The sequence below is a fragment of the Monodelphis domestica genome, chromosome 1 (assembly GCF_027887165.1).
Source record: "Monodelphis domestica isolate mMonDom1 chromosome 1, mMonDom1.pri, whole genome shotgun sequence".
Classification (NCBI taxonomy): domain Eukaryota; kingdom Metazoa; phylum Chordata; class Mammalia; order Didelphimorphia; family Didelphidae; genus Monodelphis; species Monodelphis domestica.
Genome location: NC_077227.1, coordinates 116,435,582 through 116,457,608, shown reverse-complemented (window position 1 = coordinate 116,457,608; position 22,027 = coordinate 116,435,582). Strand labels below are relative to the sequence as shown.

The following is a 22,027-nucleotide window of genomic DNA, read 5'->3' as shown; positions in this document are numbered from 1 at the left end:
TGTCAAACAAAAAAATATGGCAGTTATGGGTAACACTGGTTTAGAATATAAGCACATTGATAAAACCTTACCAATAAGGCCAGTGGAAAGTAATAAAGTAACACCACAGAAAACAGTGAGAAAGAGCAAAGGGAAAAACAAGCTCGAAGAAAGCTTAATGAGAGACCCAATTAAGCCCTACCATTCCTAGTGCATTCAAGACTGAAAAAAGGGACAATAAATGGAAAAGATATTTAAAGACTTCTACAAGTTCTCTCTTCTATCAATGACAGTGGCTCTATCATATTTAGACTCTTAATATCACAATCTCTTCGGCATTGTATGAGGAAGTAGGAAAAAAAAAAGGTGGGAAGAACAGCTTTGGAGAAGACCAAGTATGTATGGGAGTTTCAGAATGAAACACTTTAAGGGCACTGATGGATCATTCAAGATATATGAAAGAGGAAATTATTATCAAAAAAAGAAGACTGAGAAAATATCAATAACTACCATTCCATATGCCTACTTTCTCATCTCTACAAAATCTTTATTAAGAATAATATATACACATAGCAAGGATATCCTTGACAAAGGTTTGAAAAGAGTACAGGCAGGCTTTCACAAATGAAATTCTATAGCAGATCACATCCCTATCATGATACAACAGATGGTGAAGAAGATCACCATGCTATTTGCTGATTAGATAAAGGCATTTGATTTTATAGAACAAAATATCACCTTAAGGCCTCTTCTACATCAAGGTGTCTCCTACACATGTCAAAATCATATTCAATTCCTTCAGAGAGATGTAAAGATAGAAGTAACTTTGTTCAAAGATCCTGGGACTATTTATTTCAATTAAGGAAAATCAGAGACAAAAACTCACCAAAGGTATTTGCCACCAACATGGTAGCTGTATCCAATCGAAAGAAAAGAAAAATTCCCTACAGAAGATAAAGACTTCCAGATGCTCTTATTTACAAATGATATTGTACTGACTGCATGAAACCCAGGCACAGAATAGAGCCCTCTAAATGAAATCAGAATGTTACAAGAATGTGCATTGCCCAGACTGTGCTATGCATAGGATAGATAGGTAATAGAGCAGCCCCATCAGTACATATATCTTTTACAGACATTGTGGATAGATAGATACTAAGTGGAGCAAAAACTGAACAAGAAGAGAAGGGTAAGCAACCTATGAGAACTGTACTGTCCTTTTAATCAATTAATCAACAAGCCATTTATCAAGTGTCTACTTGAGTATGCAAGGCCCCATGTTAGGCACTGGAAATACAAAGGCAAAAGTGTCACTATCCCTGCTTTCAAGAAGCTCATGATCTTTTTAAGTAGATACAGCATGTGACACATAAGAAGATACCAAATGAATATAAAATAGAAACAATATAATCTTGAGGGGGAAGACAGTCTCTGAGAGGATCAGCCTTCACACTCTACTAGAATCCTTACTAAGAAAAGAAATCTAAAGGAAACCTCCTAAAACACTGGGTGGAGCACCAATGAGGGATTAAAAGGAGGAAATGGTCAAAGACTATAAAATGAGACAGAGATGGGCTGCCAGATGATACACCACTGGAGGGAGTCCTCACATTAATGAGATTCAGGATCCAAAGGCACCCAAGTTCGTTAAAGAGAAGGCATGATAGTATTTAGAGTGGGAAATTCATGGTGCAAAAAATGTCTTAAGTCATTAAAAACAGTGAGGCCATCAGAAATAGGTCTCATCCCTTCTGAGTTCTATGATAGAGAAGAACAGCACTTTCCTCCGAACACCATGAGACAGAATAGGCTGGGTGCATTTCTATCCATTGTGCCACTTATAATTTCAGATTTCCATGAAGAAGAGAGCCACAGAGAAGTTCTGGATAAAGAATGGTTTTTAGGAAGCAGAAACCAAACAGAGAAGGGTTCCAGTTGCTTACTGAGACACCATCTAGGGCCAGGGCTAATCACAACAGATATCAGGGAATCAGTCTTGGTCAGATCTGAAATATTCCAAAAACGTTATTCTAATAAAAAATCTTCAAGAGTTCCCTATTGCCACAGGATAAACACAATACAGCCAGCCTGGTTTTTAACCCTCTACAAGCTAACTCACACCAACCGTTCCAGTTTGATCTCATGTTACATTAACTGTTTTGGGCAAACTGGCCTCCTCATTGTTCCCACACACTATATTCCATCTCCTACCTTCACATCTTTAAATAAGTGGTCCCTTAATTATGTAATGACCTCTTATGAAATGGGCTCCCTTCTCATCTCTCTATCCCTCAGAATCCTTCAAAATACAACTCAAGCCCTAAACCCAGCAACAAAGCCTTCCCTTACCCTCTCATTTATGAGCCTTCTCTCCCTTCTGAAATGTGTTTGGATTATGTTTTACAGATATTTTACAGATTTACTTATGTATTTGCCATAATGTTAATTTTCATTTTTGTATCCCCAATACTTAGCACAGTACCCTGTCCATAACAGACACTTAATAAATGTTCAATAAATTAAATTAAATTGTATCTAAGCTTCATAAGGAACCAGCAGAGTACAGCTCTCCCAGGCAAGGAGAGAGAGGTCCAGAAGTTTTAGCCAGCCAGGAGGCCAAGAATCACAGAAACCTTTAAGGAAGCTTCATCAGGCACACAAGTAAGTCATATTTCATTCACATCCAGGATGAGAAAAGAGCCTAGCACCCACACAAGGGTACAATCAGCATAGAGTCTAAGTACAATGAAAAGTTGGAAATAATGAAAGAACCTGCTACATCAAGGATCAGTGGGAAGGAAATACAAAACTAAGCCTAGCTTGCCAGGTAGAGGGATTATCATTATATTAAGGAAAATTTCTATGTTTTACTTAGTTAGTATCTATTATGTGCCAGGTGCCAGGATCTGGGAATACAAATTTTTTAAAAAGGACATAAATGAGGCAGATAGGTAAATTAATGGATAGGTCTATACCGCTCCTTGCATGGTGTCCACTCATAAATTCAGCTCAAGGGGATCATCAGAATGCTGAGAGGCCTTCTTCACTTTGTCCTGACATCATGAGGGAGGAGTTCATTGGCATACTTTGGCTGTCTATTATTCCTAATTACTGCCATGGAACCAGCCTATCTTCTTTTATGGTGATACATTTCCCTGATTATATCCTTTATTTATAATTCTTTAAATTTTCTTACTTATGTTACAGCCTGCTCACATTTACCATGAACCTTTCCAAACCCTCTGTGATACTTATTTTAAATTCTTCAGACTACAAGGTTCTAAAGTCATTTGAAAATACCAGAATATAGGTGTTAAAAAAGATGGATGTTTGTTTCTGAGAGAAATATGAAGTCATTAAAGGAACTCTGCAGTTTCCTGAAGACAATTAATCAATCAACCAACAAAAACTTATTAAGTGTCTATTATGTACCTGGCAATCACAGCTACTCTCCTCCTCCTCTTGTTTAATTCTGGTTCCAATTCATCATCCATGTATACTGTCTATTCTAGACAGACAAGCTATATAGGATATAAATCTAACTGCATGTCACAATCTGGGCAGCAGACATTCTTCATCCACTTGGTTTTTCCTATGTACATTGTTAGGGCAGATGCTTGAGTGGTTACAGATCTCTTCTACAATGTTCTATAACTGCAGTGTCAGACTCATAGAAATGGGGCCTCTAAATCATATCTATAATAATCCCTATGGGCCACATATTGACTTAGAAAAACTACGTAGTAACATCTGTTTTATTGTATTTTTATTTATTTTGTTAACTATTTCCCAGTTATGTTTTAATCTGATTCCAGTTGTACTCAGGAGTGTGGTGGACTTACATGAATTTGACACCTCTATAATATAGAGTTCTTGGGCTTGATGCAGGAATGTGCTAGCAAATGTTTAACAACTAGCTCTCTGAGAAAAAAAATGCAATACACTCTTAAGCTTAATTGGTATTATTAGTGTTTTCTCCACTATTTTAAGTCTAGACAATCAACAAAGCAATAAATCAAGTGTGATATGTAGCATTTGCTAATTTCTGACGTGTAAATGTTCATCCTAAAATTTTACAAGTTTGCTCCTTTGAGTCTGTATATACCTGGAGTATATGAATGCTGGATGCAACCAGGACCATGTAATTTGTGAATTGAATTGAAAATCTAGAGGATCTCACTTAATTTCTTTTCAAGTCAAGACATTATTCTGGATCACCTCAGATGCTTCCTGGCTTTGCAGATCAAAATCACAACCTGTTTGCTTCAGCTTCCTGAGCTATAAAATGGAGATGATAACAACAAGCACCTACTTCCCAGGATTCTTGTAAGGATCAAATGAGATAACCTTTGTAAAGCACAGTACCTGGAACACAGTAGGCTCTATATAAATAAATGCTTCTTCTCTTCCCTTTCCTTCCCCAAGATGGTGGCAAGCATCAGTTTCCTTGTTTTATGTCTCACCTGGTATTTGTAATCAGAGGATTATAGAACAAGGTTATTTTCCTACTGTTCTCTTTCAGGGAATTTTGAATAATTTTAATGAATGGATGGAAAACACTTTGATTGAAAACAGCCTTTAAGGTAGCATTTTACTTGGCCAAATCATACATTTTAGAAATAATCAACAGACAATATGCACAGTAGGAGCTCATGTTTACTGCATCTTTCAGTCAATTGTGTGATGGTAAGGATAAACTTTATTATAAAATATCACTTGCAAAAAACTAACTGATTGCATATTAATGTTCTCATTGAGGATGCCCTTAATACATTCTTATAAAAAATTTCTATAGATGGGAAATCGGGTAGATGTTTTTATGACACCTCTCTCTCTCTCCTGGTTTTCCTTCTCCTATCTTTCCAACCCCTCATTCTCAGGCTTCTTTGTCAGCTCTTCCTCCATGGTATGCCCTCTAACCAAGGCTCTATGATAGGCTGTTTTCTCTTTTTGCTCTACATGATCTTTTTTGTTACCTCATCAGCTCCCATGAGTTCGATCACCATCTCTGTGCAGACAATTCTCAGATCTTTATATCCACCTCTGGTTTTCCTATTGAATTAGTCCCATATCATTAATTGCTTTTTGGATATCTTTAATTACATGTCACCCTGACATCTCAATCCCAATATAACCAAAGAGAACTTATCTTCACTCCCCCCAAACCTTTCCTTCTTCTTACTGTCAAGGACACTATCATTTTTCCATTCAGGCTAACACAAAATGTGTCATCCTCAATTCTTAATTCACACCCATCCAATATATCCAACCCATTGCCAAATCTTGTCTTTTTTGCCTTTACAATGTCTCTATATTCATCTTCTTTTCTCGACTCACACAGTTAGAACCCTATTTCAGGCCCTTAGCGTCTCACAGCTGGGCTCCTGTAACAGTCTTCTGATTGGTCTCCTTGCTTCTAATCTTTTCCCTTTCCACTGAGCCTTATTCAGTTAGCTGTAAAGGTGATTTTTATAAAGTATGACCATTTCATTTCTCACTGCCCTTCCTATTCAGTAAGCTCCAGTCCCTATTACCTCTAGGATCAAATCTCAGATCTTCAGTCTGGCATTTAAAGTTCTTCATAACTTGGTTCTTCCTACATTTTCAATCTTTTAACATTTTACTCCCACACTCCATAGTCCAGGGACATTGGATTACTTGCATTTCTTCAAACAAGACACTTCATCTCCGTACCTGACTGTTTCCCATGTCTGAAATGTTCTGTACCCTCACCTCCACTTCTTAGGTTTCTCTAGTTTTGTTCAAAATTTAGCTGAAATCTGACCTTCTACAGGAGCTCTTTACTGGTTCACCTACCCCTTCCCACTAGTTATTTCTCCTCTGATATTATCTTCTATTTACTATGTATATATCTTCTAGGTACCTGGTTTTTATGTTGTTTCCCCCATTAGAATATAAGTTTCTTGAAACAGGTATAATCTTTTTGCTTTTCTTTGTACCCCCAGTATTTGGAGCACTCTGGGACATGGAAAATGCTATTGTCTGACTGTTTGGATGAGCTCTAGATTTGTTATTTTAATGCAATTCTGACATTTATTAAGCATCTACTATGTGCCAAGTATTGTGCTAGGCCCTGAGAATAAAAAAAAAAAAACAAGTCTCTTTCCTTAAGGAGCTTACATCCTCCTGGCAGGATACCTCAGATACAGAAGATCCACAATACAAAGATCATTTGAGGAAAGAAAGAGCAGTAAGAGTGGGAAGGAATAGGAGAGAGGAGGTAAGGGAGTGACAGGTAGCCAGGAGAGGCTTGCTAGAGGAAGTGGAACCTGAGCTGAATCTTGAAATTAAGGATTCTAATAAGTAGAAGCAAATACAGGGGCACAAAGGTACACAGATGGTATAGAGCAGTATAATTTAAGTACCCCTTAAAAGCATGGACAAAAAATAGGGCAGGAACTAGGGGGAGGAATAATCACTACTGGGATACCATGTCAATTCACATTAAGTACATCCATTTATAGGGTGCCCCTAGATTTGTATTTCATAGACTTGCTTAAAGATCTAAAGATCTTTGGATGTTATAATGGAGTTACAAAATTCATTGCAAAATGTGGATGAAGAACCTTTCTGCTGCTTCTGGGGTATTCTGTTTTGTTTTGAGGGGACCACTGTTTAGTACAGCCAGAAATATTTCCTTCCTTTTTCCTCTAAATTATATCCTGGGTTCCTCCATCCCAGGGCACTAAGGAGTCAGTCACCTTTGATGCATCTCTGTCAGAGATACTTTCTGAAGAAGAAAAAAACAAAACAAAAACCCAAAGTTGAACAGAACAATGGATTTGAAGTCAGAGGACCCTGATTTTGAATCCCAGTTCTGCCCCCTGAACAGAAGAATGATACTAAAGAAGTAATTAGGTCACCGAATTTAGAGCTGCAAGAGATCCTGAGGATCATCTAGTTGAATCTCTTCATTTTACAAAAGGAAACAGCCTCAGTAAGGGGAAATTATTGCTCAGAGTAAGGTAAATTGTAAGTAGCAGACCTCTAACTACAAACCCAATGCCCTTTCTTTCCTCTGCTATTTTCCTACTTCCCCAACCTAAGCCTCAGTTTCCTCAGCCATGACATGGATAATAAGGCTTGTGATATCTACCTCATAAGACTTAGGAGAAAATGCTTTGCAAGCTTTGTGCAGTGGCAGTATCAAGGCCAATGAGGTTTATCTGAGGTGTAATTATCGATAATGGAAAGTGTTTTATAAACCTTAAAACACCATATAAATGCAAGTGATTCTTGCTATCTACCTTCACACATCATGAGGATTTTAAAAAGCACTAAAAGCATTTTGACACGAAATTTTGCTTTAGACTCTACATTCCTTGGAGCATATACTTCACTTGGAAAAAACAAAACAAAAGAAAAAAACAACTCATTTCAGAATCCAGGTAAGAATAAGGAAATCTGTGGATGCCGGAATCAGTATCCAATAGAAACAAGGAGGGGATCATATTGTTATCTACTAGGAAATGATTTTGCAGGACTGAGAAATGTCAGAGGAAGGTATTATGTAGAGCTATTATTTCTGTAAGGTTTAGAACTAAGAGGCTTGATGATTCCAGACTCCAGTGGGGACAAGAAACACAGACACAGAATTTGTTAGTCTATCTATCTCTACTTTATGCAAGCTGCCAGTAATTCCCAACATCTCAGCTGAGTGCCTTCTTTCTTCTCTTCTCATCCCATCCCATCCCACCCCACTGCAAGACCCCTAAGACACAACATATTGGTTTCCAGGACTGTTCCTTTCAGCACAGGGCCTCTTTGTTAACACAGCAACCAACTAGCTAGTGTACCTGCTAGAAGCAGAAAGGACTCCTTTGCGCTTCAGGTCCAGGGAAGGGTCTGTGAAGTCAACATCAAAGATTTCCAAGGTAGCATTTGTGCTGAAGGATGCATCCAGCTGCTGGGCAGATGTTCCTAGGCACCAAGCACAGGAAGTAGAAGAAAGTAAGGAAGGAAGGCAGCTTAAGAGTGAGCTAAGGGCAAATCTTTACAGAGTTAACATAGCCTAACATGCACTTATATAACTGTAAGGGAAGAAAAAGAGAAGCACATCATTGAAAAGTTATTCCTCAGTACAATGCATCCATAGTTTAAGAGTTTGAGATGCTGAGGAATCCTTTAAAAAATACAAAACAAAAATCACCAAGCTGCCTGTTCTTGAGGGAATCACCTGTTGCCAGATAAATCGGGTGCTGGCCGGCTGGACTCCACACCTGGACGGCTGGCCTTTCAAGTTCCTTTAGCTTCATGCTTTGTCCTATTCAAGATGAATAACAAGACTGTTTTCAAGATTCCTGAGAAACCAGGGGAACAGACTTGAAATGCACTTAAGGCCTTTTCTCTTCCTATATACATCAGTAGAGCAAAAATAGAATGAAGATCAGGAAATGTTCCTAAACCTTTAAGTGTGGTTCAATTTATTTGCATCACTGAAAACTGCCCAAATCCACAGTTATCCTGAGGGTCATAGGCCCCATGTCCTGTGCCAGGAGGCCCAGTGGAGCTTCCATTCCCTCTAAAGCAGAGGCAAGACTAATCAAAGACTATGCTGAGCAAAATTCAGACTACTGGAACGAAGGCTCTCAGGGCAGAAGGGAGAGATGTGGGATGGGGCAGACTCTGGGTCAGAAGACAAAGGGATTGGAATTGGACAGGACTAAAGGCTACATGATGGGGCAGCATGAACTAGGGTTGGAGCTAGACACCTGGGGAGGTTTCTTAGGTGGGGAATCTTATGGTGAAAGGAGGGGGAGGTGTCGGAGTTCATGGACAGGGCAGGAAGGGAGGAGAGGGAACTCATTGGTTGTGGGGCTCAGGGTAATGGAGGTGCTCAGGTCCAAGGTTGGGCAATAAAGGAGGGGAGACTGGGGGTGGCACTAAGGGGCTCAGGTCGGGTACAGAATGTAGTGGGGAGTTTCTGGGGGGATGAGTATGTCAGACAAGGAGGCTCAGGGTCAGAGCAGAATGGAGGGAGGGCTGTTGAGGAAGGGGCTCAGGGGAGTAGAAGGGTGTGCTCAGGGTTGGGGCTGGACAGGAATGGAAAAAGCACCTAAGAGGTCAGGTGCACAGGGCCCGGGCTGGCCTGGATGGGGGGGGGGGGGGGGGGGGAAGGGAGGTCAGGGAAAGGGAGGGAAGGCTGGAGGACGGGGTCAGAGCGCCTCAGCCCCAAACCCACCTGTGCCCGACTGTGCCGGGTCATAGGTGAGGTCGTGGCAGAACTGGGTCAGAGGTCAAATGTTGACTGTGAGCTCGACCACCACGGTTTCCTTTGGGGTCAGCAAGGCCGGAGCGATGGAAGCCGCTGGGAGCCAAAAACATTCCCAGAGCGAAGAGCCGGCCCTGCCCCCTTGCGCATGCGTAGAGAACACTGGTGAGAGCGCTTTTAACCCTTCAGTGCCCAGTGTCTCTTCCGTTTTCCGTGATTTCCCCGACGGAAGGGAACACAGGGTTCCTCGGCTCTACCCTTGGTTTGTGCGGGTGGAGTTGGACTTCTTGGGCCCCTTCAGGATTCCTGAGAGGAGCACTCGTCCATGGGCTGAGGCTTTAATGTCAGGCTGGGACAGGCAGATGAGACCTGGGCGAGGAGCGGGGAGGAGGGCGGCCAGGGACAGGGGGTCTAGGCCGGGCCAGGGCCCCCAGATTGGGATGGGCACATTCTGTTGCCCGGGCAGACAGTGCTGGGGAGCACGGGGAGCGTAAGCTTTGATGCCGGGCTGCTGTCGAATCCGAGCTTGTAGGCAGGGTGTTTAGGGGAACCGAGATAGGAGTCGAGACCCATTTGGAGGCTGCAGCACGAAGGTGGGATCGACTGGGGTCTGGAATTGATTGGGTCGGGGCTCTGGGTGCCGGGGAGGAACGAAACTGGTGCTGGGATTCTGAGCTGGTGAGTGGGTGACTTCCATTATTTTATGTATTGAGTTTGAGATGACATCCAAGCAGAAAAGGCCAGTAGGAAGCTCCTTTCCAATGCCAGAATAATTCTCTTTAAAAAAAAATTTTTTTTTCATTTTATGGAAATCTGGAGGTAATCACACAGATAAGTAAAGCCATGGGACTGAATGAGAGTGACACGCAGGAGATGTTCAGTAGGGGAGAAGGGGACTGAAAGTTGATTTGACTCTTCCCTGCCTAGGTTACAGCTCAGAAAGGCACATTCCGTACATATGATGGAAGGGGCAATTTGAAAGGGTGAGCAGCATACATCTTCACCTTATATTGCTTATAATGTTAGGTAAAGCTGGAAGGAAGGGACCCGATGGAGAGTACCATGAGTTAACATGCTCACAAGCCTTAGAATAGCTAGCCCTGTTGCACAGAAACAGGCCCAGGTTTTTTAAGCCAATCACTTAACCTGCACATCTCCCTTCCAGCACCCCAAATCTGATGGTCTTTCCAGATTCACATTGTTCCAGACTATTAGCTGCTCTATACACCGTGTTTCATCTCCCACTACTCCTCACAAGAGGTATGACTGGAAGGCATACCTGCCTCACCTCTACCTTGACCAGCTTCCTTCCAGTCACAGGCCACTGCCACATCCCAAAGGCCTTTCCTGATCCCTGAATTTATTAATTTGGGTGCTAGTCGTCTCCAGACAAGACTAAAGTTCCTTCCTTCCTTTGAGGGGCTGACATTTTATAGGGCAAATGTGTATATGTACCTACTTATGTGTAGATGCAGAATATATTTTTAGAAATGAAGTTATTTTTTGGGAGGAAAAGCACTAGCAACTGTTAAATTTAAAATTGAACTCATTTTTCTATAAATAACTTTGGATAAGGTCATCACCCTTAGTGAACCAGATTCATTACCTCTGTATCATCCAAGCACACTGCCTGGCACGAAGTGGGCACTTAATGCTTCCTGACTTGAATTGAGGTCAGAAAAGGCTTCCTTGGAAAAGGTGGCACTTAAGCTGAGTCATGAAGGAAACAAGGGATTCTAGGAGGTGGAGATGAAGAAGGGGTACAAATCAGTTGTGATCAGTTGCAGGGCTAGTGCGAAGGCAAAGGAATAGAAGATGGAAAGCCTTGTGTAAGAAAGATAAAAAAAATTATATTTTGCTAGTCCAGGTTGCTGGAAAAATAGGTGGGGACCAGATTGCCAAGAGCTTCAAATGACAATCTTTGGATCTTAGGGGTAATTGAGAGCCACTGGAGTTGATTAGACTGATTTTTTTAGGAGAACCAATTTGACAGCTTTGTGGAGGATGGATTGGATTGGGGAGAAATTGGAGGCAGGGCAAATCAATGGGAGTTTTGATGACAAAGGCCTGAACTAGAGTGGTAGCCATAAAAGCAAAGGATTATGGATAGATGAGGTTCTGATAGGGGAAAAAATGAAATACAATGTGTGTGGCAGTTGATTATGCAGGGTAAGAGAGAATAAGGACTTGAAGATTTAATTCAATAAATATTTATTAAATGGTTTTATGTGCCAGGCCCTGTGTTTGGATGACATGAATGTGGGGAACCTTGATGGCTAAAAGGATGGTGATGCCTTAGACAAAAATATAGGTATGGTAAGGATCAAATTTAAAAAAAAAGTATAAATTCAGTTTTGAGCAAGCTGGGTTTGAGATGCCAAGAGGCAGTTGATAATCTAGGAATAAAGATCAGGAGAGACTAAGACTGAATATTATAGATAGATCTGGAGTCATATGCAGAAAGATATTTGAACTCGGGGTAGTTGAAGAGGTCACCAAGCAGTGAGAGCAGAGGTCACAGAACAGAATTTTTGGGTACATTGTTAGGCAGTATATGTATGACAAAATACCCAAGGAGACTTGAGTGGTAGATATTTAGGAAGAGAACCCAGAGGAAAGTCACAAAAACCTAGAGAAGAGACTATCCAGATAATCAATAGTCAAATGCTGCAAAAGCCATCAAGGATGATTGAGAAAAGAAAATTATTTTGGAAATTAAGTAATAACTTTTGCTAACTTTGCTAAGAGTTGGAAACTCTTTGCTAACTTTGGAAAGAGTGGTTTCAGTGTGGCAATGCATAGTGAGAGGAAGAACTGGCTAACTACAGGATCAAGATTAGAGAGGAAGCTGAAGCCAGAGCTGGGGTGATGGCTTAAAAAGTCCTGAAAGACAGAAGTTAGAAGTGATAATGAAGACTAATAGATTTAGAATTAAAGCATGGAGGAAGATAAGTTATGACTAGATAAAGGAATGCCAAAGCTCATGGTGGTGAGGTCAAGGGTATAACTGTGTGGCAGTGTTTTGGGGTAGATAGGTCATAGGAGATGAACTGGAAAGTTAGGGGTCATGTGAGAGCACCCACAAAGATGCCAGTGTCCTAGAATAATGGCTGTCAGTGTGAGGAAAGTCTATAAGTGAGGTACTGGGCTCATAAGAAAGGAAAGGGTGGTAGTAATGGACCTGAGGAGAGCAATAGGTGATGGTCATTGAGAATTGGATGGGGTGGTTTGTTGATTTGTATTAAATGACCAGTTGAAGGCTTTGGGAAACATTCAGAAGACTCATTGAAATGTGTATACTAAAAGCCCTACCAGGCACAAAGGGCCTGTGCTCACTAAATACTCATGGATTAAATCACTCTGCCTCTGGGTCAAGCACATTGTTCAGTAAGAACAGGACCTGAACTCTAGGAAAAGCCCAGATAGAGGAAGGAAACCCCCAGGCAGAGAGGCCCATGCAAGAAGCTTGGGCTGGACAAGGGTTGGCCCAGGAGCATCGAAATCCTATGTAAGAGAAATGAGGCACAAAAAAACAAGCTATGGAGTCTCATTAGGTATTTCATTAAGGTTAAATCTTCATGATCCAGTAGGCTTGTGCAGAAGAAAGCAAATGGTCCTGCAGGCTGGATCCTTTAGATTTCATAGTGTTTCACAGGCTCTGGATTTACTGAAGGATCACCTCCACGTTCCAGGTACAGGTTGTTATAAGGATATTGCTTTGGAGCCTGGGGAAGGAAGCACATTAGAAAAAGCAGGTAAATGCCCTATCTGCAGTGACCCTACCCAACACTAACACCCAGCAGACAGTACCCGCCCTTTCAGACCCAGCTGAGGTGTAACGGCAGGAGAAACATCCCTCTTTCGTGCTGAGCCCAAGGCAGAGAAAAAGCCTAGATTGTAAACAAAGTGCTGCTTGCACTGATTGTAAGAGAATCAAAGCTTTCTAAATGAGACGGCGCATCCATCCATCCCACTCTCTCTCGGGTCGAGGCAGACTCAATCTCCTTTAAGTCACTCAGCCTCTAATGGTTCCCCCGCTAAAGTGGCCTAGCAAATGAGGCGTGCAGAAGCAGCAGTGGGGGAAGCACAGAGGAGGCACGGCTGGGACGTGCTTTAGGGGCTGCTGGCTTTACCAACAACCAGCTGTCAGAGTTGCAGCTCAAGGGGAGGAGAAAAGGGTGATGTGCTTACAGAACTGAAAAATGCAAAAGCTACACTGTGCTTCCTGGTTTCCTGAAGTGAAGTTAGTGCTCACACCAGCCCTGTATACATACTCCAGCCAAGAGCCCCTGGGGCTCAGGATCAAGACTCGTGTCAGTGCACACAGAGATACCAGCTACCGTTGAGACATGGATTATCTCAGCAGAGGTAGCAGGGGGCATATGACTGCAATCACTATGGGTTTTCCACCTCTTCTAATCCATTCTGCACGGACTGTCAGATTAATCTTCCTAAAATACCACTTTAATCAAATAATACACTAGCCCCAAAACTTACTGGGCTTGTTACTGCTTACAGAATTTGTCTGGCATTCAAAGCCCTTTATCAACTAACTTCACCAGATTCTTCAACACATGCCCTCCAATTTCATCCAGTTTCCCCAATGTCCTCTGAAATTCATGCCCTTCCTTACTGTGTTCCTCTACTCCCAATCTAAATCTTATACTTCCTTCAAGGCCCAACTCCAGTTCCATTTCCTAACAATACTCAGGGCAACTAGGCAGCAAAGCGGATAGAGCCTCAGGCTTGGAGTCAAGAAGACCAAAGTTCAAGTCTGGCCTCAGACACTAGCTGTGTGGCCCTGGGCAAATCACTTAACCCTATTTGCCTCAGTTTCCTCATCTATAAAATGGACTGGAGAAGAAAATAGTCAACCACTCCAATATTTTTGCCAAAAAAACTCCAAATACAATCACAAAGAGTCAGAAATGACTAAACAACAAAGAGGCGATTTTCTGCTTTGTAATTTCTAGAGTACGTGGCTATGTATGAATTTAATTGCTTATCAAATATAACATCCTATCCATATGGTACTCTAGTTAAGTGGGGAAAAACTACTCTTTAATTAAGGAAAAGGCTTCAGTGCTCTCCTCAGGGCCTCCACACAGAGTCAGAGTCCTGAAACTCGAGGCCCTGGTTGCTCTGGTCACTGACACCAGTGAGAGCCAACTGGGCTAGATTGACAACTCAGAGGAACAAAAGAATTTAGGGCACCTATATACCATTTAGGGGATCCAGGGGCAGGGAAAGATGACTGACATTATCATAGCTACAAGGAACTGGGAAGTGTTCAAACAGGAAACAGCCAAGCTTGGGAAAGGATGGTCCCTGCCCAGGTGTGGGTCTTCCTGGGAAAGGGTCTCTGATACAATGGGGAAGGCTACCTAATATAGCCCCACCTAACTGGGATTGTCATTTACCTTGGGGTTCATTATTCATCCTGAAACTGTTAGTCTGAGATTCCCTTCAGGGTGGATTCTTATGGGAACAGGGCACAAGTACAAATTTTGGGGTCTCCAACATACAAGCTAGTCCTAAACCTTGGGATTCATCAGATCTTACTAGGCTACAAGTTGGGGGTTTCTTATGGAAATTCTAGATTCCATGTTGACACTACTAAAGATAAGTATATAAGTTCCTTGAGAAAATAGGCTGTTTTCATTTTTGTCTTTGTATCTCAACTGCCTGACACAAAGGTCCTTGATAAATGCTTGATGAGTAGAGATTCAGTCAGGCACTTGGGACCCTCTTGGTATTTCAGACACTAAAGGCTATATATATATATATATGGGCTGCCTTCTCAGCCCTCGTTTAGTCACAATAATGGTTTCATACCATCCAGGGCAATCACAATTTGGGACAAACTGTGTCCCTTTCAGATTTATATAGTTACTGGGAGAATAGCTGCCAGATGTACATTCCTAAAAGTGCAATTCTGACCTTGTCACTCCTTTGCTCAATAAGTTCTAGTGGGTCCCTAGAGGATCCAGAATAAAATACAAACTCCTCTGTTTGGCATTTTCATGCTCTTCACAATATGGTGCCAACATATTTTTTTCCATAGTAATTGCATATCAATCTCTCTCAAATGTTTTCAGTACCAGGCTAACCATTCCATAGGCAGGCAGTTCCCTAAACATGACATTCTAGCTCCCATCTCTGTGCCTTTGCATAGGCTATCCCTCTTCTCAACCCCCCTCAATGCTCAACTCTCCAGACAAACCTTATCTTTTCCTACTCCCTCCAGTTGTTAATGCCTTCTCCACCCACCTCCAATCAACTGGGGAGAAGGGAATTAGTTTATATTTATCTATTTGTGTACATTATTTTCTCTCAATTGTCTGTGCTTAATGAGTGCTTACAGAACAGAACTGAAGTGAGTTCTGTTTTAAGGTACGAAAGAAGTTGATAATCATCCTGCCCTTGATTTCAGCATCCTGGACTGAGAATCCTGAAAAAAGGCATCGACTGAGTCCACGCAGATGGAAGCTGAGATCTTGTGCTTCAGATACCCCATTTCCTTAAGAAAGAAACCTGAGCATCATGCAATAAAGAAGTATTACCTTTAGATCAGACCCCTTAGGCAGCCTGGTAAAACCTACAGACCCCTTTCTCAGAGTAATGTTTTTAAATAATTGAAGTAAGATGTTGGTGAAAATCAAGACATAATTTTTTCCCCATTCAAGTTCACAGGTCCCCCTGAAATTTACCTGTGGACCCCAAGTTAATAATACTTGCCCTACAGCTGGGTAGCTCAGTGGATTGAGAGCCAGGCCTAGAGACAGGAGGTCCTAGGTTCAAATCTGTCCTCAGACACTTCCCAGCGGTATGACCCTGGGCAAGTCACTTAACCCCAATTGCTCAGCCCTTACCACTCTTCTGCCTTGGAATCAATACACAGTTGATTCCAAGATGGAAGGTATGGGTTTAAAAAAAAAAAAAAGAATACTTGCTCTAGATACTTACCACAGGCTGATAGGATGGGTACACCTCTCCTAAATAGAACATGAACAGCATGAAGCCGACAAAGCCAAATAAATGCTTGCACATAGTGTTCCAGGAGACAGGTGTGGGGGATGTATCCACACGATTCCGAGTATACATATCAAGGTCAAAGTGCATCTAAAACAAATGTAAAATCTGGCACATTAGGTTGTTAACTCAGCAACAGGCAGGCAGCATACAATAAGAGCTCTAAGGAAGCTGCATGGTGGAGACATTCTATTGGTCTGTAACTCCTGAAGGCTGTGTTCTTAAAGACTATACTATCTCAAATGATACTGGCAATCTAAGGAATGGAAGTGAGGAGGGAAGGAGGAACAAGGATGTACAGTTAGCATCTCTGACAATCTGCTACTTATGGATAGGCTGCTCAATCACTTATACTACAAAGTTTTGGCCATTGGACCCAACTTTTAACCTGAGGTACCAATTTCCTTGGAAGACAGAAAAGCTTCATGCTAACTACTTCTCCATTACAGGGTTAGGTTGCCAGCTGGTATCAAAGGAAAATTCCCCAAGCAGGGGAATAGGGTTTGCCTTAGGTATAACAGAGAGCCCTGGGAATGACTAAACTATTTAAAGAGAAGGGGTCATATGAATATTGTTTTCTCACCGGTTCACCCCAGTTCAGTCTCAGTTCTGAATGGTCCCAGTCATACCATGGGTCTCGTTCATGCTGAGATCGTTCGGGAAGCTTGGGATAGTCACCAAACCTGAAATATAATAGCAAGTCTTGAGTGGGGGTCCAAGTGTCCCAGGGGAAGCTGGAGATAACTCACCTGAGAACTAGAGAAATTAAGTAAAAACAAAGAATCTCTGCATCCTCCTCCAGACCATCCCACATACTATAGCCAAAGTGATTCTCCTTAGATGAAGATCTAGTCATGAGCTTTCCCTTCTCAATTAACCCTAGTGGTTTACTAGTGCCTTTAGGGAAAAATATAAACTTCTCTGACTAGTTCTGAGAGCCCTACAACCTATCCCAACCCATCTTTTTTGACTCTTTAGACATTCCTCCCCCTCTCACACTACAATCCAGCTAAATTGCCTTCTCTGTGCCTCACTCATGTGACATTCCACCTCTGATCTTCATGACCCTGGACTGGCCATCCCCACTGCCTGGAACACACTCTCTCCTTATGTCTGTCTCAGTCCCTCTCTTCCTTTAAGATATAGCTCAAACATCAACTTCTGTATGAACCCTTTCCTAATTTCCCCTAAATGCTATTGCCCTTACTTCCAAACTACCTTGAATTTGACTACTTTGTATCCACTACTGAGTAAGAATAGAAACAAGAAAAGTGAATACATGGTATTAAGTTGTATGTAGGGCACCAGGCTTGGAGTCAGAAAGACTCATCTTCTTGAGTTCAAATCTGGCCTCAGACATGTAACTCTTGGCAAGTCACTTAACCCTGTTTGCCCCACTTTCCTCATTTGTAAAATGTGCTGGAGAAGGGGACAGCTAGGCAGCTCAGTGGATTGAGAGCCAGGCCTAGAGATGGGAGGTCCTAGGTCCAAATCTGACCTCCGACACGTCCCAGCTGTGTGACCCTGGGCAAGTCACTTAACCCCCATTGCCTAGCCCTTACCACTCTTCTGCCATTCCAAGACAGAAGGTAAGAGTTTGGGAAAAAAAAAAGGCAAACGATTCTAGTGTCTTTCCTAAGAAAATCCCAAATAAGGTCATGAAAAGTGTAAATCTTGAAATCTCTCAGACTTGTGAATGTTAAAAATTTCCCCATCAGGGAATTCTTAATTGGAACAAATTCCCTACTGAGAAACATTCCCCATTTTGATGTGAGAACTCGCCAGGATCAGAAATGGGAGGACCTCTATTCCACCCATACTTAAAAATGCTTTAGGGCAGAAAACTCCTTGCTAAACAAAGAAAGTACTTGGATCCATGCTTATAATAAGGCAAGGAGTTCTTTGAGCCAGGCCTGTTTTTAGAATTGATACAATGGGATGCTAAGTACCTAAAAGGGTACCTAAAAGGCAAGTTTTCTCTTGATGAGATTAGTTGACTCAGCTGTGTTTTCTCTAGTTCAGACATACTGAGGAGATTGGTCGACTTAGCAGGAATTTAGATGGGCAGTCCTTTGGAAAGCGTCTACAGTGATTGGTAGATGTAGGGACTTAGGAGAGGTGACATGGGAGAAAAACCCCTATATAAGAAAAAGCAGAATCTCTTGAAGAGATAGCCTTTTGGAGAAATCCTTTTGGAGGATCTCTGATGAGGATTGCTTGGGAAGAATCTCTTGAGAGAGGCTGTGGAGAAAGGCCCTTTGGAACAGTCTCTGCCCGGAAGGCTCTGTGGTGAAGTCAGCTGAGATGGAGCTGGCCTGGTGTCACCAGAATCCTTTGTTAGTCAGACCTTGTGGTGAGTGTTAAAAAACTGACTGATTTCTCTCTTAAGACTTAGGTCTAGGCCATATTGGCTTGAGGCCCTTCATACTTATTCCTCTCTCTCTCTTCTCTCCTCCCTCCCTCCCTCCCTCCCTCCCTCTCTCCCTCCCTCCCTCCCTCCCTCCCTCCCTCCCTCCCTCCCTCCCTCCCTCCCTCCCTCCCTCTCTCTCTCTCTCTCTCTCTCTCTCTCTCTCTCTCTCTCTCTCTCTCTCTCTCTCATTACTCATTGTATTGTTAATTAAAATCTCTATAAAACCCAATTGACTTGGGTATTTGAATAATTGGGAATATTTCCCTGGACACTGTAGTGAAACATATTTTCTGCGGTCAAATTTACTCACCCTCTCTTATATCTATCACAATTTATATCTTCCACCATTTTAACTCACTACAGTTTAAGACCTCAACCATTTTAAATCTCACAAAAGTGAGATATGATTGAAATGACTGAACACGAACAACCAACTGGTATTTGATATTCCCCCATTAAAATGGAAGTTCCTTGGAGGAAGTGACTATTTTATTTTTCTATCTCCAGTGACTATTATAGTGCCTGATATATAAGTGCTTTATGAATGTTTGTGGAATAAATGACTCAGGCATGTAGGGGGTAAGATTTCAGTTGCATCAGGCCTACTGAACAGTTGTTATGGTGACCAAAAAAAGACCACCCAGCCTAGAAAAGCATAGAAAATCAGAGAACAGCAAAAGTCACCAAAAAATGAGGCATAAATCACACACACACACACCTCTGTGTAAGAAGCAGTAGAGGTACTTCAGAGATAGTACTGAATAGAATCAAAGAAATCAAAGAACCTAAATTTGAATTCCAACACTACTACCAAATTGTAACCTTGGACAAGTCTTGTCTTTGGGCCTTAGTTTCCTGACTGTAAAAAGAGGAGACTGACCCAAATGACTTCTAAGGTTCTTTCTAACTCTAGCTTCATGATTCTATGTATAAATTTTATAAATATTAAACCTGGATATTCCTTTTTTTTTCTCAGCAGGCATTCACTAAATATCTACTATGTTCTAGGCACCGTGCTAAATGCTGGAGATACAAGAAAGTAAAAACTTGGTTTCTGTACTCACATAGTAATGGAGGAGGCGTAAAAAACTGTGCATTTAAGATAGAGGCAATTTCAGAGGAAAGGCAATGGAAGTGGAGGGGCTTGGAAAAGCCTTTTGCAGAAGGTGGGATTTAAACTGAATTTTGAAGGAATCCAGGGAATGAAGAAGAGGAAGCAGAGCATTCTAGGCATGAAGGAGAACCAGTAAAGAGGTATAGAATAGAGGAGCAGCTAGGTGACTCAGTGAAGAAAGTGCCAGGCCTGGAGACAGGAGGTCCTGGGCTCAAATCCAGCCTTAGACATTTCTCAGTTGGGGAAGTCCCTTAACCCTAATTGCCTACCTCTTATGTTACTTCTGGCTTGGAACAAATACTCAGTACTGATTCGAAGGCAGAGAAGATAAGGGTTTTAAAAAAGAAAAAAAGAAAAGGCACAGAATGTTGAAATGCAGTGCTATGTGAGGGAAAATCTAAGCAGTCCAGTGTTGGTCCATGGAGCACAAGGAAAAACATAAAGTGCAAGCTGACTGAAAAGGGAGAGGGGTCCAAGCGGTTTGAGCTTGAAAGTCACTGGGAATCATTAATATTTACTGAGTAGGCAGGTAACATGATCAGACCTTTGTTTTGGAAAGAATATTTTGGCAAGTTAGTGGAGAGAGAGTTGAGACAGGAAGGCCCTAGGAAGTTATCCCAATAGACTAGGTTTATGGTAACTTGAAGGCGTGGCCAGTGTTACTATTGGCTGTGTGAATGTTGAGAAACAGACATATATGAGAGATATCGTCAAGGTAAAAAAAAGATTTGACAACAGCCTGGATATGTGAGCAAAGTATGAGTAAGAAGAGGTGGTGCCCTAGACAGTCATCAAGAAACTGGCCAGAGGAGGTCTTGGGAGGAAAGCGAATGAGTCCTGTTTGGGCCAAAAGTTGAGTTTGTGATCATCAAGGATCGAAGGATACTCAGGAACTGCAACTGCATTCTGACTTCCTAAAATTCAAGGTAGTAGCTGAGGTCAGAGGGAATCAGGCTGGGAGGGCCTGGCAGCAGCTCTACTCCTGTCGAGCTGGTGACTAGTTATCCAAAACAAACATAAAAAAATAACAAAAGCCACCAGCCGCAGTGCCAAGCTAAGAATCAGCAGCCCAATCTAAAGAGAGTCATGCACCCCCTAGGGCAGCCTCTTTACCCGAAACCGTCGTCCGGATAGGGCTCATAGTCCTCCACTCGCATGTTGTACTTCTTGGCGGCAGCGGCGCGCTCCTCTGGCGTGCGGGGGTACGGTCCCGGGAGCATGTCCTTGCTGAGGCCCGAGGCTGGGCAGCACAGAAGCCGGGGGTCAGAGCCCTGCCTCGGGGTTCACAGCCCGGTGTAATCCCGTGACTGCAGCCCCCTCCCCCCGCTCCACCCTCCCAAATCCGTCCCACCCCGCCTGACCCCAGATCTTCTATCCCGCTCTCAGGCCTCTAAATCCCTTCCCACCTGCCCGGGTCCCCAGAGGGGTAACCCGCTGGGCCGCTGCCCCCAGCCACCGGATTCCCCGGGACACAACGATGGAAGCCGCCATCTTAACCTTCTGCTTGGTTTGCCTGCGCAGGCGCAGGCCTATTCTACGGCGGCCGAACAGAGGCTGAACACGGAGAGGTGTTTGGACTCTAAAGGCAAGCACCGGTGGGAGGAGCTGGGAGGTGGGGAGGGATCTGAAGTATGTTCCTCTCTTTAGGCCCCTGAAGTCTGTGTTCTTGGTGCTGGAGATAAATGTTGAGAGACGTCATCAGGAAAGGGATGACGCCAGCCTGAAATAGGCACGATCTCGGAGCAGCTGCGGGTTCCTGTAGACCCGGGACTTGTTGAGGAGAAGGGGAAAGTATGGAAGGTGACAGGCTAGGAGGAGGGAGCGATTTAGGGGCATAAAATGGGCTGCCCCCCCAAGTCACGTTGGGCACACGGCCCCAGGGCTTCCCTTCTGATTATTCCAAGGTCCTCATAACTGTGCTGCTTCTAAACTCCAAAGGCAGTGATTGTCTCTCTTCTTCTCTCTGCCCTCTCATCCCTTCTTCCTGCTTCTGTTGTCTTCTCCGCAGGGAAGATGTCTGTCCATTTCTGACTTTCTTTCTCGAGCTGGATCAGAAATGCATTTCTAATTGTCTTTTTCTCCTGGGGCAGCAAACTCAGAAGACAACTAAACCTGTATAAGAAAAAGCTCATCATACTCCTTTCTTCCCTTTCCTGACTCTTTCGGGGTACTATCATCTTCTCAGTTGCTATGATTTGATACAATGCAGTCAATTGCATGTTCTGTTCCCCCATCCTCCATAGATTATCTCCTTATGTGA

At 42.7% G+C, this 22,027-nt stretch overlaps 2 protein-coding genes and 1 long non-coding RNA gene across 8 annotated transcripts in view; 1 reads left to right on the top strand and 2 right to left on the bottom strand.

The window, feature by feature from the left end:
* SEC31B (SEC31 homolog B, COPII coat complex component) overlaps nt 1–9,319 on the bottom strand; it is a 30,503-nt gene extending 21,184 nt beyond the window's left edge. For 5 of the 6 annotated variants that reach the window (XM_007479208.3, XM_056805466.1, XM_007479209.3 and 2 more), the window contains exons 1-3: nt 9,182–9,319; nt 8,177–8,263; nt 7,797–7,920 (exon numbers count right to left, since the gene is read on the bottom strand). In XM_007479208.3, the coding sequence (XP_007479270.2) occupies nt 7,797–7,920; nt 8,177–8,255 (203 nt within the window). In that variant the 5' untranslated portion in view covers nt 8,256–8,263; nt 9,182–9,319. Of the gene's footprint in view, nt 1–4,955; nt 5,032–7,796; nt 7,922–8,176; nt 8,264–9,181 lie in introns of those variants that run through there. The other variant, XM_056805471.1, reaches the window with a different exon arrangement.
* LOC103094396 (uncharacterized) lies at nt 9,250–15,779 on the top strand. Its single transcript, XR_008913529.1, has 2 exons — nt 9,250–9,376; nt 15,645–15,779. It is a non-coding gene; the product is annotated as an uncharacterized LOC103094396 (long non-coding RNA).
* Nucleotides 12,752–21,850, bottom strand: NDUFB8 (NADH:ubiquinone oxidoreductase subunit B8). Its single transcript, XM_001363701.5, has 5 exons — nt 21,174–21,850; nt 20,881–21,007; nt 16,827–16,926; nt 16,178–16,333; nt 12,752–12,936 (listed from the first exon to the last, which is right to left on the bottom strand). Exons 1-5 carry the CDS (start codon nt 21,256–21,258, stop codon nt 12,844–12,846), a joined length of 561 nt encoding a protein of 186 aa, XP_001363738.1. The 5' UTR covers nt 21,259–21,850; the 3' UTR covers nt 12,752–12,843.
* Between the last annotated feature and the right edge of the window lie 177 nt (nt 21,851–22,027).

Excerpts from the sequence above, each read along its gene's own strand:
- NDUFB8 (XM_001363701.5), bottom strand. The coding sequence starts at position 21,258 with ATGGCGGCTTCCATCGTTGTGTCCCGGGGAATCCGGTGGCTGGGGGCA. Across the intron at positions 21,008-21,173 it reads CCCTCTGGGGACCCGGGCAG|CCTCGGGCCTCAGCAAGGAC; the intron begins GTGGGAAGGGAT and ends TGTGCTGCCCAG. Across the intron at positions 12,937-16,177 it reads ACCCATCCTATCAGCCTGTG|GCTCCAAAGCAATATCCTTA; the intron begins GTAAGTATCTAG and ends TTCCTTCCCCAG.